Below are 15,550 nucleotides of genomic sequence, written 5' to 3' on the forward strand. Positions count from 1 at the left end.
AACTATTGAGGAAATTATCATTGGTACAAACTTGTTCCACACGTGAATTTGAGAAAATGTTCTGTGTTAAAGGAAAGCATTTCAAAAAACACAAAAAAGACGAAAAGAATTAGTGAGGATTTGGGTTGAAAAGATATAATATATAAAGAAATACAAAAAAGGCAATGGAGAATCAGCCCAGTCTCAAAATGACGAAATAATGTTCGTTTTGGTCATTTTAGTGATCAATAATGTTTCATTTAATGCCCCGTGGTCTGCACTGTGAATGTGCTGCGCTCGGACCAGGCGACGGATTAAACTAGACGATAAATAAACTTCAATAAAATATATTTTAAAAAACACATCTATTTTGCTTGGGCACAATGACACGTGTGAGAAAAAAAACCTTCTCCTGTCAAACTTTTTTTTTAACTTACCAACCAAGTTTAGCCAGGTTTATCAAACCAAACTAATGGTTTCCCCCCCCCACAGTTAATAACAATCACTTTGCAGTCTGCCGATAATGAAATCCCTCGTTAGGCGGCTCGAATGACACAAGTCGACAGATTGTGCGATTTGATCCAACCCTGAGCAGCTGCCTGTGTTTTTCAAGGCTGACGCGGTGCGCCCAGGTCTCTGCATCTGCGCCGCAGCGGCCCGACGGGACCGACCCCCACGACCCCGAAGGTCAACACAATGAGGAGGAAATCAACACGAATCCTGTTTACCCTCCGCCTCACAATGCGATGCATTAAAAACATTTCCCCCCCTCTCTCTTCCCCACAATGAAAAGCGGCACAATGGGGTTTTGTTTAAAAGAGAGACCGCTTTTGTAGGGCTTGTGTTTGAGGACGTCTTTAAACCTGTAGCGGGCACGGGGGGGGGGGCGACGACACACGCCTGTTCTACTCACCTGGGAGATGACCGGCCCTGAGAAATGGTCAGTAAGTGTTGGTTGATGCCGGCCAGTGATCCCGATGAGGTGCAGTGTTAAGACCGAGGTCAAAGCTCAGCGTTTGACATGTCGAGTGGGGCCACGCACACCTCCGGGTTTCGGGTAGAAGGTTGTTGTTTGAAGGTGTGAGGACCTTCAACAAAGTGCTAGAAAATCTTTTCTCTGCTTCAACGTGCTAATCTTCCCCCAGATGCACGAGATATTGTGAAATATCATTGTGCAAACTCTGTATCGATTTATTCAAAACAACAAATGAAACCCGGCTCTCCTCCTTTGAGGTGATGGAACTAAATGAGGCTGAACTCTAGCTGGGATAATGGCCAAAGCTGATTATGAGAGGACCATTTACATGACAATGCCTACATGGAATCACCTTTAATCCGTCTAGCATCATGCTTCGGGGTGCATGCGAGCGGACTGATTAACGTGTAGTTTGCAATCTTCTTTGTCGCGGCGACCCGTTTGGCGGTTTTCTCTCCCATCGATGACTCGTCCCCCGGCCCTCCCACGCTCTGCCTTGCCCCTCGGGCTTCCAACGTCTGCCTCCCGTGTCTTTTAAATGTTTTTCTCTCAGGTAACTGTTTTACCTGTAACGTGCCTCTCTGTGGTTAATGAAAACAAAGCAAAATGAGGGCCTGAGGGTGGCGAGAAAAAACAGTAAACAGCAATGTGCCGCAATTTAACTGCATCTAAAAGGCGGCATTTACGTGTCAGTTGTTGTGCGCGATTGATTATATCAGCACATTGTGTATCTACGGTTACCTCTAAAATGATTACCTTCTTTCTAGGTTTTCATGTTTTAATCAAAGTCTTTGACATCAGACTCTATAAATTCTGGATCCTACACTTGCTTCAAATCTCGATTAGTATCTTTAATCCCGACCAGATATAGAAAATCAGATTGTGGAAGGAAACATTTTGCACCTGTACTTAGTCGCTCCTTTTTGTCACCAGGTAAGAGATCAATAAACTCTATTTAAACCCTCAACCTCTGACCCCAGCCGGAGAATGTAGGACTACGTAAACAAACGGGTTATCGGCCCGGTCTCTTCCACCTGTGATTGGCGGCGGATTCCTGTGTGAAGCCGCTGGCACTGCGTTTTACAACCACCTGATGGGAAACTTCTCCTGGTTCCATGCAGGATGGCTGAGCAAAAACTCACGTGAGTTTCTGTCAGCGTTTATTTATCTGGGGAGAAGATCTTAAGCGGCTGCTTCCCAGGCTCATGGGCCTCAAGGGTGTGATGCAATGACATTAGTTGTATGGATGGTGGCAATAAATACAAATACAAAGACACAGTGTTGCCAACCAGAGTTTATTCTACACATTTGAACGAGGTATTCTTCCTCTTGCTTACTTGGATCAATGGATCATTTTGTGTCTTAACTGTGGTCCGTGTTCTTTTTGACTTTATGTTGAATTGTTAAACTGTTTTTGGATTTCTTATATCTTTGTTGTATAACTAATGTATAAAGACTGAACAATATTATAAAATATTTTCTTTTAGGAAAAAGTGAGTCACTGCAAAAGCACTAAAAGTAAATTAATAGTATTTATTTATATATATACAACTATATCTATGTATTTATATCCGTATCTGTATTGTATCTATGTAGTAAATCATGTGTGTTCCCACCAAAGCAAACGTCCAGGTTAAATGACGTATTACCAGGACTAACTAACTAACTAATCACTGTACAAACTGAAGTAACTTTCCATTACACTGGCCCGATATCGATTCAATCTTGTTAATTAACCAATCACTGCCGAGAAAAAAACGCCCGGGAAATAACAAATGCAGGAAAAAAAAACCTTGCGCGCGCGCGTGCGTGTGCCCGCGTGCGTGCACGAGAGAATAACGCCCCTCGGTGCGGCGGATGGAGGAGCGCGTCCGCTCGAGCCATTTCCATCCCGGGACCCGAAGTGACAGCACCGCGGACTCGCCTCTTGTGTGGAGCTACTCGGGGGATGAACTGAACCTCTGCCGCGCCGGGGCTTCTGTTTGTTTGGCTTTTTTTTTTTCTGACGGAAGGGGGAAGACACACCATCGGATCTATGAAAAAACCCACGTGGATTTGTACAACCATTTTAAACCAGAAGGAATGCATATTTTCTTTGTGAAACTAACTTTCTTGTTGTCGCTGATAGCACTAGCACGAGGTGAGTTGCGCGCGCGAGAGAGTTGTGTGTGTGTGTGTGTCTGTGTAAGGGGGGGGGGGGGGAAGATGTAACAAAATGTGAACTAATTCAAAATGTAACACTTTTCACAATTTTTGTTTATTTGCTTTTTAAATTTACCGGTTGAGCTCAACTTGTTGCATTCAGCGCTTCGCTCCTCCGGCAGCTGTTTTGAGCGCACTTGTTGAAGCAAACCCTTCAACTTTATTTTTTTCTTCTCACGGGCGTGTATCGCTTTTGCGGTTTGGATTCAGAGCAGCGTGTGCGTGTGTGTGTGTGTGTGTGCGTGTGTGTGTGATTTTTAAATCATTGCAAAGCTGTGTTGCTCCCGCAAATGGCACATTCTCACCGGGACAGCGGCAGAGAGGAGCACGCATCTGCCGAACCAGCGTCAAGTCCACCCCCCCCCCCAAAAAAAAAACACACACAACTACCCCCCCCCCCCCCCCCAGCTCTTCTGAGGTGCCAAGTGTCGCAACTACACTTGAAATGTATGCAGGATAACATGTGCTATTTGTAGAACTCCTCCTGAGGGAGAAAAAAAAACACACACACGCAAAAAAAAAAAACAGCACCACAACTTGGCCGCCTGAAAAGTTCTCGTAAGTTCTTGCAGGTGTTTTTAAAAGTGTCCCTCTGCAGGTCTACGATGCTCCATGCCCACCGAGTCGTGTTTGAACCAGGGGAGGTGTGAAGCCACTCCGGATGGCAACGGAGAGTGCAGGTAAGTTTACACCAACCTGCAGGGCACATTGGTGCGAATTTGACATTGCGTCAGATTTTGGGTTGACATGTGAGGTCTGTAAAAAAAGAAAAAGGAGGTGGGTGGGTGGGGGTTGTGGGGGGGGGGGGGTGATGCTCACACCAGTGTTGCTATTTGTGGGAGGCAAATGGTCCGAGAACTGAGACAGAAATGAGTGGACATTGATGAGGACAGGGGTCAATGAGAGAGAGAGTGTGTGTGTGTGTGTGTGTGTGTTTGGGGGGGGGGGCGACTGCCACCACACTCTCCCGTCTGCAGCCGAACTCTCGCGGCCCTAAATCTTGCTTTTCCTTTCTTTCGCGGAGCGACAGCTGGGGTTGCCAGAAGCTCGGCGACCATTGTTCTCCACTGTGATTAATTCTGTGTGACTAATCTGGGTGAGGCTTCCCAGAGAGACCCTCAGACCCTGTCCTCCTACCTCCCCCCCCCTCCCTAAAAACCCCTCCTCTCTCCTGGGATTGTGTCCCTTCCTCAATGGCCCTCAGTGCTCTCTCTCTCTCTCTCTCTCTCTCTCTCTCTCTCATTCCCTTGGACAGATGGCATTGGGTGGTTGTGTTTTAACCTCCTACAAAGATGGAATCAATTTCCTCCCTTTTTCCCCCCCCCCTCTTTATAATTTGTGGATGTTGTCGGCCCACATGAACCAATAAGCTCCGGCATTTGGCCCGAGGACTCTCTCTTTATTGTTATTTTTAAAACAATAGCCTTTGCTGCTGGATCTTATTTCCATCCCGGCATGAGTGGCTCGCCGGGTCCGGTTGGGTCACCGCTCCAAAGGCCGCCAGGGCAGCCATCTTGGCCCCCCGCCACATCTTAATTTGGTCTGGTCGTTTTATTCACCCCTCGACCCCCCCTCCCAGTCCTCCTCACAGGGCAACAAAGCCGTCATTGTGCCCCCTGCGCTGTCCGTCTGCACCAGACTTTGCCAATTAAACACGGAGATGGACATCCTCGCAGTTTTTCCAAAGGGGTTTAGAGCGCGCAGCGATGTTCTAAAAGCGTGTTCGAAGACGTCACCGGACCACCGGAGGGCCGGTAGCAAAGCGCATGTTCAACAGGTTCAGCCAGCAAGAGCTTCACATGAGCAGTCTGTGAGTTTCAGGTTGCTGCTGTTGTATGATTCAACCGCTGTGTAAATGGTTTCGGTTCTAAAGGTGATGGTTTTCTTGGACCCAATGAACACATTATTCTGATTATACATGCTGACTCCCTTTTATAAGTGCTTTTGTTAGAGATAAAGAGGTAATTGATATACGTTTTGGATCTGCCTGCGATATCCAGACGGTTTTTCTTCCCTCTCATTCTTGACAGGATCATTTAGTCACTCCATCACGAAGCCTCCGCTTTTGAACTCGAGTGTTTGTGTCAAAGTGGAACAAGTGGGATGTGGTGCTTCGGGTTTTATTTAGTCCGACAGCGAGGCCTACTTGACGTGCCATACCGTGGATGCCACCTCCCTCCTCATATCTGGTCCTCGTGACATCCCGACCAAAGTTTATCTCCAAACAGCTCGGAAAGCGGGAGGCCTCCCGGTGCAGGCAGGGAGGGGGGGGAATAACTCGCAAAAATCAAAGCGATTCCCTCCGCCCGAAGAGGCGAGAGATGCCCGGCGAGGAGGGACGCAAAAAAAAAAACCCTCCATCGTCGTGGTGACGGAACTCAACTGACGGCCCGTTGAGAGCCTGATCGGGTTCTCCAGGTAGATGAAGGCGTACCAGCGTCTGTGGGCGTGCACGGAGATGCAATACTTTTCCATCAAATAACTGTGTAGATCTGATGCCATTGAGGTTTCTTTTACCCGGAATCGGCTCCTCCTGTTTTTGATAACCGGCAGAGTCCTTTTAACTCCTCGCTGGATCGCTGCATTATGCAACCGCTTCAGTGAAAGTGAGCCCTTGTTCTGGAAGTGAATCCTTATTAATGGCACCTCTGTTCAGGCTCTGGTCAGATGAGTCCGTCCCGACACACAAGACAGTACTCATGGGCCGCGTTCGGAGTCAGGAAACAGCCTCGCAGTGGCCCGAGGGGGGTTGGGGGGGTTGGGGGGGGGGGGAAGGAGAAGCTGCCGCGTCTGACCGAATCGCCGCGCAAACGAGGAACACGGAGCACGAGGCTTCTATGCGGCCGCCGCCGGTGTCGGGTTTTTCTCTGCTGGCAGGAGTGCGGCTGATGAGGGAGGTGGGGGGGTGGGGGGTGGGGGCGGTTCGGGGCGTTCTGGCTCAGTGGAGTGACTCGGTGGTGGGCAAGGATCAGGGATATTTGAGCCTCCCCCGTTGACGGATGCCAGGGCGAAATCACATAAACTTTGATCGCAGACCTGAGAGGACTGACAGCTTGTGTGTGTGTGTGTGTGTGTGTGTGCGTGTGTGTGTGTTGTCAGAGAGACGCTGAGAGCATACTCCAAACCACACTTCCTCATTTCTCCTTCTTTTTTACTTTTCTTTCAGCCGGACCACCTGTCCGTGGGTTGTAGTATAACAACTAAAGAGGGAGCACGGCAGCATCCTCCATAATACCCATGATTGCTTTGTGGTTTTTGGCCAATTCAACTCCAAACAGGGAAGGATTTACTTTGTCTGCCAGGTGTGCCTTTTAGCTTTCAGTCGCTGCTGGTACACACTTACTCGCGGGACATTTAGGTGCGAGGGCTTTTGTGGTGCAGTTAAGCAGACTGTAAGACTGATTACAATCACGACATCTGTTAGAAGGAGAAGAAGAAAAAAAAAAACTCCTCAAGGCTTGTAAAAGATTTATCCAGAGTGTGGGAGTGTCTCAAAGTCAAATCCTATCAACACAGATATTTTTAGATTTAGACAGTGACTTACTCTTGTCATCTTAACCAAAGACACCCCCAGAACTACTCAAGTGGCACCTGAAACACCTGGAATTATTTTCAATGATGATTGCTCAGTCACCTCAGCGGTTCCTTTCACCAGCAGCTCACATAGTTTACATTATATTTTGAGCACACATACTTTTTTTTTTTGTCCACCGATGAGTGGCGTTTCCTCTTTTAAGAAAACAGCAGTTAACAGCCAACCGATTTAGTTAAATAAATAAATAAATCTGCACAGGGGGGGGGGGGGGGGGAATCCTTCTGACTTGAAGTCGTTGTGTAGAGTGTCCAGTTGCAGATACACCCGTAAAGCCCTAAAGTGGTTCCCAGCCTTGTAAAGTCGGCAGTGGCAGAAGTCATTAGAGCTGCTAAGACTCTCAAGACATTCTCACACACACACACACTCACACACACACACAGAGCGGTTGGTCCCGGGGGGAAATTGACTCTTTCCCATGGGCCGTGTCCATAACGCTCCCAAATAAACAGGGTCCTCTAATGGAGGCCGCCAGATGTGGGCCGGCCCGGGGTCAGCTCTCCTGTACGATTAGAGAGGAAGGAAAGGATGTAAGGAGAGGGAACGAGGGACAGCGTTTCCCTGTAATTTCTGCAGCCGGTGAGGATTTTGCTTGTGACAACCCTTCGCGCGGTTTTAGCGGAACAGCTATTTTCATTTCACTGGTTTGTGTGATTGAAGCTGAATATAAGCGAGCATCTCCGGGTAGATTTTTGTCAGAGTCGTATCAGTGGTTAGCCACTTAGTGCTTCTGGGAAAACACACGAGAGAGAGAGAGACACGTGGACGAAATTTACCATCCTTGGCTGCGACTAATGATTAGTCTAATGATTACACTTAGATTCTTTTGTATAATCCTAAATTTGACCTTTCCTCTGAAAATCCCTAAATATCCTCCTATAGTTTCAGATTTGTTTTGTTAATCTAACACCCTGACACTGTATAATATCAAATACCCACATAAGGGGGGGGGGGGACAGACAAAGACTACGCCTAAAGTAATCTTACTTACACAGCTCACAGAGGTGGAAACAGACACGGACACCTTCTCCCACACGGCTTTGCCAATTGTTTAAATGCACAACCTAATTCTCTAAGCTTCTTTAAACGGATACAAATTGGGGGTTCGTACAGCTGCCGAAGTCTAAGTGCTCTCTCCGGGGTTGTTGTTTGTGTGTACAGTGCACATGTGTAGCCCACATATTATACGTTCAAAGCACCCCCCCCCTCCCTCCCTCCCTCCCCGTCTGCATGTGACCTCAGAGAGGTGGCAGATGGCAGATTGGCCTCGACACCGAAGGAAAGCCCCTTCAGAGCGACGCCTGGCCCGAGGGTCAGATGTCACCGCGGCATCTGTTGTGGGCTCTGGCTGCCGCCCCCCCCCCCGTTTTCTTTTACGCATCCCGTCAGTGTCGGCGACCTGTTGCCGCGGGTTACCGTGGCAGGAGGCGCAGAAGAAGAAGAAGAAGAAGAAGAGAGAGGCGCCGCCCCCCCCCCGGGAGCCAGCGCAGAGGAGAACAATGAGGGCTCCTGGGCCGCGATGACGGAAGAGATAATAACAGTATCGGCCTCACCGCCGAGATAATTCCACCGCTGCCCCGCGGTTATACGATACCTCCCCAACACCTGATATTTGCTCAGCTTCTGATTTGTGCGCCTCTTTTCATGTCGTCTTTATTTACCTTTCCAGCGGCCCGGTTTACCTGCTGCCGTCTGGATTATTATCCCGCTCGCCAGGCCCGGCAGATTTCTCTTGTTGAGGCAGCTGCTTTTCTCTCTTGTTTGCTTTGAATGCAGCCGACACTCAATAAAAGAGTCGTTGAATATCTTTTGTCCCCCCCTCCCATCAACCCACACCACACACACACACACTTATTTTGAAGTTTGCTGAGGCAGTTGAGGCTGCTGCCCCGTAGAAGCTGCTTTGTGCTATTTGACGGGCTCTCGCCAAGTTAAAGAGCAAACTGTTAGCATTCTTTGCGCGGCGTGCGCTACCTCAGCCCCGGAGTGCGTTGCGGCGTCTCCGTCTGTTTGTCTTTTGCGCCTCGGTGCCAGACGCCGGGGAGCTTTTGGCGAGGCGCAGATGCCGGGTATAACCGAGTACCTTGTTTTTTTTTTTTTAAGGAGTCACAGATAGTGAGACTGCCTAGTGGGCCTCGGGGGGGGGGGGGGGGGGGGGGGGGGTCAGAAATCAGCACAGGAGGCTCTTTTGAGTAATCACTAAAAAGTCCTTTTTCGTTTTGTCCCGCTGCTCCCGCTGTGTGTGTTTTGGATTTCCAGCTTCTCCTTTGGCCTCAAACGTCGCGGAAAACCGCTGAAAACGTGGAGCCGCAGTCAGTTGAGACGCATAAATACCAGTGCGGTTGCTAACCATCACAGTGGGACGGGGTGGGAGGGGGGGGGGGGGGGTGGGGGGTGGTGAAGAAGGTGCACAGAGGGGGGGGGAGCGGATGCCAGCGACCGTACGACTTTGAACGGAGGAATTGAACCCGATGATGAGAAAAACATTTCAGGGGGTGAGCCACGTATAATGACAGACGATCAAGAGAAAGATTATATTTTGCGGGGGGGGTGAGGGAGGAGGGAAGAGGAGGTGGAACAGCTGAGTACGCCCGGCCTGAGGTCGACTCTGAATGGCGAGGGGGGGGGGGGGGGACAATGGGCCCACTCATCCTCAGCTCGCTCTCCATTTTTCTGCTAAGTAGTAAGGGGAGAGGAGGCGAGGGGAGGGGAGGGGAGAGGAGGGGAGAGGAGGCGAGGGGAGGGGAGAGGTGGGGGCCGGCCATTCGGATTCCAACACTGTAAAAAGTGTAGTATATTTACTTTAATATTCTAAAGCTAAACTGTTCTTTCACTGGCCGCTGTGTCCGCTTGAGGCCGGTAGATGGATGCGTGCCATGCAGAGGAAGGAGTCGGAGCGGTGGGAGATGGGAGGTTTTGGGGCGGGTGGGGGGGGCTTTGAATGGCCCGGGTGCAGCAGCTGCCGTCTCCTCATTAACATGCGCACCTGCTCCCCGCGGCCCTTTTTCCAGCGAGCTCGTGTGGCGCCTCACGACCTCAGCACCCGCCACCGCTGGGACTAAACCGGACTGGTGCTCTGGCAGCCCCTGGGCCACACACACACACACACACACACACACACACACTCCTACTGCCCTCGATACGGACGATCACAAATTATGTAGAAGAATTTTTATTCTCCACAAGCCGCTCATCTGTCCTATTAAATCGAAATTAAAAGTTGAAAAGAAAAAAAGTTACTTTCTTTAGTTCCTATTGTTGAAGTTTAAATTATGACAAGAAGAATGCAGTTTTAACAACTCACCAGAAAATGCAAAAAGCATTAGTGCAGTGGAATGTACATCTGTAAAGGTGTAATAGTATAAACAGGAATCTTTATTACTCCGCCCCAAGTGTTTTCTCCTTTCCTGCGTAAAGGTTTTTCATTATTTAAAAATGTACTTGACTCTGGAAAACAGCTCTGTTTTTCCACGTTAGACCTTCGGCTTCTGACGCCGGCGCCGGTTCAACCTTCACGCTCCAGTGGGCCGGCGGGGGGCCCCGAGTGACAGCGAGCCGAGGTGCCGCTCGGCGGTGACATGCCACCGCGCACTACTGCTGTTTGTGCAGCGGGCAGCCTAGCATGTGATGTTTTCTTTTCCTTACCGCCGTCCCAAGGCCGCCTAATCCCCTGAGGGGGAGACTCTGTCCAAACACACACAAACAGACACACTGCACCCCCTGGGAATGTTTGGGGACGTGGTGCAGCCCCTCGGGGCTAGCAGACTGGCTGACTCTGGTCAGGTGTTTGAGGGGGGGGGGCAGCGGAATTCAGCGGGACGGACGCTTTGATGTCGGCGTGAGAGTGAAACGCGACGTATTCAAGTAAAAAATAAACAACAAAAAAACGCAGAAATATCGATTTTCTCGGCATTCCCCGTGTGATTTCCCTGCGTGCGGGAATTCGTGCTCCACAGATGATCTTTCTTGGGGTAGCGCCGTCGTCTCTTCCTTTTCATCCTCTTCCCATCTCCTGTCTGACATCCTCCCTGCGGAGGAAAGAATAACAGGCGCCTGGGTGGGGGGCGAGCGGCTTTGAAGTTTCATACCGTTGGCCCGCAGCTCAAACGCTGTGCCATAGATGCCCGCCTTGTCCTCTGGATGAATGAGTGCTGACAAAAAGGGTCATGGCGAGCACATTTTCAGACTTAAGGGCTGCTGAAAGGTGCCGCGATGGGGCCCCTTTTCTTGTATTCCGGACTTCTGGAAAGGACGGATTATAGGAGCAAGTATTCCGAAAGCTGCAGGTTTTCTTTTTTGTTGTTGTTGTTGTTCTCGTCGTCGGCGCTTTTGAGTCTTTTCAAATGAAAAGTGGCTAGCAGTGCTTGCCAAATAAAACCCTTAATGGATCCAGCAAGAGAGTCCCCCCCCCGAGTTGGCAACACTGACTGCCCTGAACATTGAGGCCTCCCTCCAAAGACACGCTCCCAAAATTGTCATTATGAATATTGGGATGTCATAATAAGCGATTCCGGTACTCACAGCTGTGAGGTCGGGCAGGTGGACAGGCGACTAGTCATTAAATGGTTAATGGACTGTACTTTAAGCGCTTTAACCCTACATGTCAACCCATTCGCACCCTGTCATATACTGATGCTTATTACACGACGGACGGGTAAATATACTGTTTTATTTTTAACAAAGCAATCTATTTATTATCAGGATGTAATGAGATGTCAACAAAAATATTGAAGTTACCAGCTCTGCCTTTAACAAAAGCTTCACAAAACAAGAGTGTGCATCTTCATGAAAAGGAGCCGGAACAAGGAAATATGTTTTGAGGTGTGCGCCCTTAAAAAGACTACACACTGTGTGTGTGTGTGTGTGGCCCCTCTTTGTTGAGCCGTTGCGTCTCAGGGGACTCCCTTCAACTCCTCTCATTGTAATTGTTAATGTGAGAATGTGTCCCAGGTCTCTCTCTCTCTCTCTCTCTCTCTCTCTCCGTTTTACAGCCTGAAACACATTGTTGGGGGGGGGGGTCTAAAGCTCGGTTTTTGAATTGCCGCGTGTTGTAAAAACAGTCGTTTGAGAGAAATGGATTGTTGGTCCGAGCAGCTGATTTATGTGCACTGTAGCAAAGAAAGGCGATGACCCCTCGTCAGTGTTGTCTCACCCCTGTGAACCCTTCCATCGGTGCTCAGCTGAAAAATATTGGATGGATGAAAAGGTTTGTCAATTCCCTTTGACCAAGTCCACTCTTTGTCATGCTAATTCCAAACAAAGAAAGAACACTTTTACTTTTATTAGTCGAGCAATTTATCTTTCAGAAAGGCGTTTTTATGAGATCATTTGGAAATTGTTTACCTTCATGATGTTTAATAAATAATGACTTATATGGGGGGCCCAAAACTGAGGATTTTGAATCAGTCGTACTTTATATAATCTAGGCTGCATGAAAAGCATCCTGTAGCCACACAATATGTGGAGTTATCTGAGCCTTCTTCAGAAACTCCTGCAAGGAACGTTGAAACATCCGAGAATCTCAGATAAGAAAATACTAGTTTTTAAGTGAGGGTCAGAGCTGAGATGAAGATGCATGTCCCAGCCCATCTCCCTCCTCACCTGCCAAAGGCTGCAAAGAGAATTTAGCTCACCCCCCCCCCCCCCCCCCCTCGTGTTCTCTCAGGTGCCAGGACGGATATGTGGGAAGCAGGTGCCAGTTCGGCGACCCGTGCACCACCTCGCCGTGCATGAACGGCGGCTCGTGCCGCGCCGTGTCCAAGGGCAACACGACCTACAAGTGCCGCTGCCCACCCGGATGGTCAGGTAACACGCAGCAATACTACAAGGAGCAGTGATGCAGCGCTTCTTAACTCGATCATGAGACATATTGTGAGGTCATACACAGATGCCTGATGTACAGATTAAGCAAACTGCAGATTTTGCCTCTTCAACTTGTTGTTTGTGAAACGTAATTATTTTTAAAGAGAGACACCCAAGGGGAATACGGGAATCAAATGATTTAACTTCCCCATTGATGTAATTAACTCAAGGCAACTAGTGCAAAAACTATAGCATCTTTTTTCTCTGTGCCCTCAGGTAAGCTGTGCCAACAAGCCGACCCCTGTGCCTCGAACCCGTGCGCCCACGGCGGCCAGTGCTCCGCCATCGGCTCCCGCTACATCTGCACCTGCACGCCGTCCTACTTCGGGGAGTCCTGCAACAAGGACGTCGACGAGTGCAAAGCGAGCCCGTCGCCCTGCAGGAACGGCGGGGCGTGCGTCAACGAGATCGGCAGCTTCCGCTGCCAGTGCCCGCAGGAGTACGTGGGAAAGTACTGCGAGAGCCGCTACCTGCCCTGCAACCCGTCGCCCTGCCACAACGGGGGCACCTGCATCCAGAAGGGAGAGACCAGCTATGAGTGCTCCTGTGTGCCAGGTAGGGAGGCGAAACCTTCGTCCACGTGGGGTCGGGGGGGGCGGGGTCCGGGCGACGCGATCGTCTGGAGGTTTGCTTTAAGGCAACCAGTGCCGCTTTAGCCGAGTCGCCCCCGCGAGTATTTGCCACGTCGTTGAGCCTTTAGACCTAAATATTTGGATGGAGATGGGATGGAGAATTCTTGAGGTAAAACATCAACCAGAGCCTTTGGAATTAAAGTCATATAATCTCTCAGGGCAAATTTAAACGTTACTGCCCTACTAGTTGGTGCTTTCAGGGGGATGATGTCATTTAAGGCGCACACACATGTGTATGTTCCTGCTTTGGTGTGTCCACTGTGTGAACAAGGCAGAGCAGGAAGACATGGGGGCTTATCATAAGGAAATGGTGAAAGGACAACATCCTTTTCACGTAGCAGTGTGGAGCAAAGCCCTCCACCTCGTCGCCACAGACCAGTTGCCTGGTCTTTGTCTGTCGTCCATGAAGTCCACAACAAGCTGTCCATTGAAAACGTCTCTCTTTAAAATAATTTTGTATTCATTTTTTACCCTCGAAAGTGCCTAATGTAACTTAACATCCTCTTGAAGGTATAGTGGAATAGTGAAAAAAGCATCATTGAGCATCTTTGTGGGTCCTTGTTTTATTAATTATTTTATCTCATAATGATGAGGCCCGTTAGCGGGTGTCCCATTCCCACACACTGAAAATGTTTATTCCTATTAGAACTGACTAATAATATATAGATGACATATTGTCGTTATGATTGCCATTCCATCACTGGTTCTGCACTCACGCCACATGTGCAGTCCAGTGGTTGCCGGTAACTGAATAGCAGAGTGTTGTATGTTATTACACAGCAAGGTTACCACAGACCTCAGGAGGATACAGCTGCCTTCTCTCTTTGGGAAGAAAAAAGACAGTTGACCACATTTAACCGAAGAGTTAGTTTCACTCTCTTGATGTCGGAGTAACTGAAAATCTGGAGGGCCCCCCCCCGGCAGGAGCCTTTTACTCATATTTCACTCTTCATTTCAGGTTTTACGGGTAAAAACTGCAACGACAACATCGATGACTGTCCAGGCCATGAGTGTCAGAACGGAGGGACGTGTGTAGATGGAGTCAACACCTACAACTGCCAGTGCAAACCGGAGTTCACAGGTCAGCTGATCCCTTTAATCAGATCAGAGTGTCAGTAAACCGGGCGGGTTTTTTAACCCTCTGACCTGCCGCTCCGCCCCCCCCCCCCCCCCCCCCCCCGCAGGTCAACTCTGCACGGAGGACGTCGACGAGTGCCAGCTGATGCCCAACGCCTGCCAAAATGGCGGCACGTGCCACAACACCTACGGCAGCTACCAGTGCGTGTGCGTGAACGGTTGGGCCGGCGACGACTGCAGCGAGAACATCGACGACTGTGCCAACGCCGCGTGCCACCAAGGGTCCACCTGTCACGACCGCGTGGCCTCCTTCTACTGCGAATGCCCCCACGGGCGCACGGGTACGTGCACCTTTTGGTCTCCGATTGTCTCCTAATGCCCAACGGGAAAGGGGTTTCACGTGGAATATGCAGGACTCTTTTTATTAGGTGAAACGGAGACAGTTGGAGGTGACATGTTTCTACTTGTGCACCGCCAGGACTGCTGTGCCAGCTGGACGACGCCTGCATCAGCAACCCTTGTCAGAAGGGCTCCAACTGTGACACCAACCCCGTCAGCGGAAACCACTTCTGCACCTGCCCGTCGGGATACGTCGGAGCCTCGTGCGATCAAGATGTGGACGAGTGCTCCCTGGGTAAAAAAAAATTGCACACCGCCCCACCTTGTTGACCCTCGTTGACCTTATTGACCTTGATCTCTTTCAGCCTAAAGTACTTAACTTTCAACTGTTGCTCCCCCGGGGAGCTGTTCGACCAATTATTGCGATAATGGCCACAGTCGCAGGGGAATTATTGTGTCGTGTGGGCTTTACATTAACATTAAACCCCCTAAATCACCTCGTTGTAATACACACATAAAAAGGGAGGCCTGTTTCGCCCAAAAGCTGAAGGTATTAATCCGTTCGAGCAGGTTCCAACCCGTGTGAGCACGCAGGGAAGTGCATCAACACCAAGGGATCCTTCGAGTGCAGGTGCCAGCGGGGTTACGTGGGGCCGCGCTGCGAGCTGGACGTCAACGAGTGCATGTCCGACCCGTGCATGAACGAGGCCACCTGCCTGGACCAAATAGGAGCCTTCCACTGCATCTGCATGCCGGGTGAGTTGGTAGAAAACGTACCCTGATGCCCACGTTCCCGGACTGGCTCTTAAAAATGTCCACATTGAAACTATTTGTTCGATTGGTATAGATAAATTGCCACAAATCAAGGCTTAAAAATTAATCACATAGACT

At 49.6% G+C, this 15,550-nt stretch overlaps 1 protein-coding gene across 2 annotated transcripts in view; it reads left to right on the forward strand.

Moving 5' to 3' along the window:
• Positions 1-2,820: 2,820 nt before the first annotated feature.
• Positions 2,821-15,550, forward strand: part of LOC119225069 (neurogenic locus notch homolog protein 1-like) — a 31,334-nt gene continuing 18,604 nt past the window's right edge. For both annotated transcript variants that reach the window (XM_037482712.2, XM_037482713.2), the window contains exons 1-8: positions 2,821-3,095; positions 3,756-3,837; positions 12,415-12,554; positions 12,828-13,166; positions 14,202-14,324; positions 14,428-14,661; positions 14,799-14,954; positions 15,230-15,415. In XM_037482712.2, coding sequence (XP_037338609.2) covers positions 3,038-3,095; positions 3,756-3,837; positions 12,415-12,554; positions 12,828-13,166; positions 14,202-14,324; positions 14,428-14,661; positions 14,799-14,954; positions 15,230-15,415 — 1,318 coding nt within the window. In that variant the 5' untranslated portion in view covers positions 2,821-3,037. The remainder of the gene's footprint in view (positions 3,096-3,755; positions 3,838-12,414; positions 12,555-12,827; positions 13,167-14,201; positions 14,325-14,427; positions 14,662-14,798; positions 14,955-15,229; positions 15,416-15,550) is intronic.

Source organism: Pungitius pungitius, chromosome 5, assembly GCF_949316345.1.
Source record: "Pungitius pungitius chromosome 5, fPunPun2.1, whole genome shotgun sequence".
Lineage (NCBI taxonomy): Eukaryota > Metazoa > Chordata > Actinopteri > Perciformes > Gasterosteidae > Pungitius > Pungitius pungitius.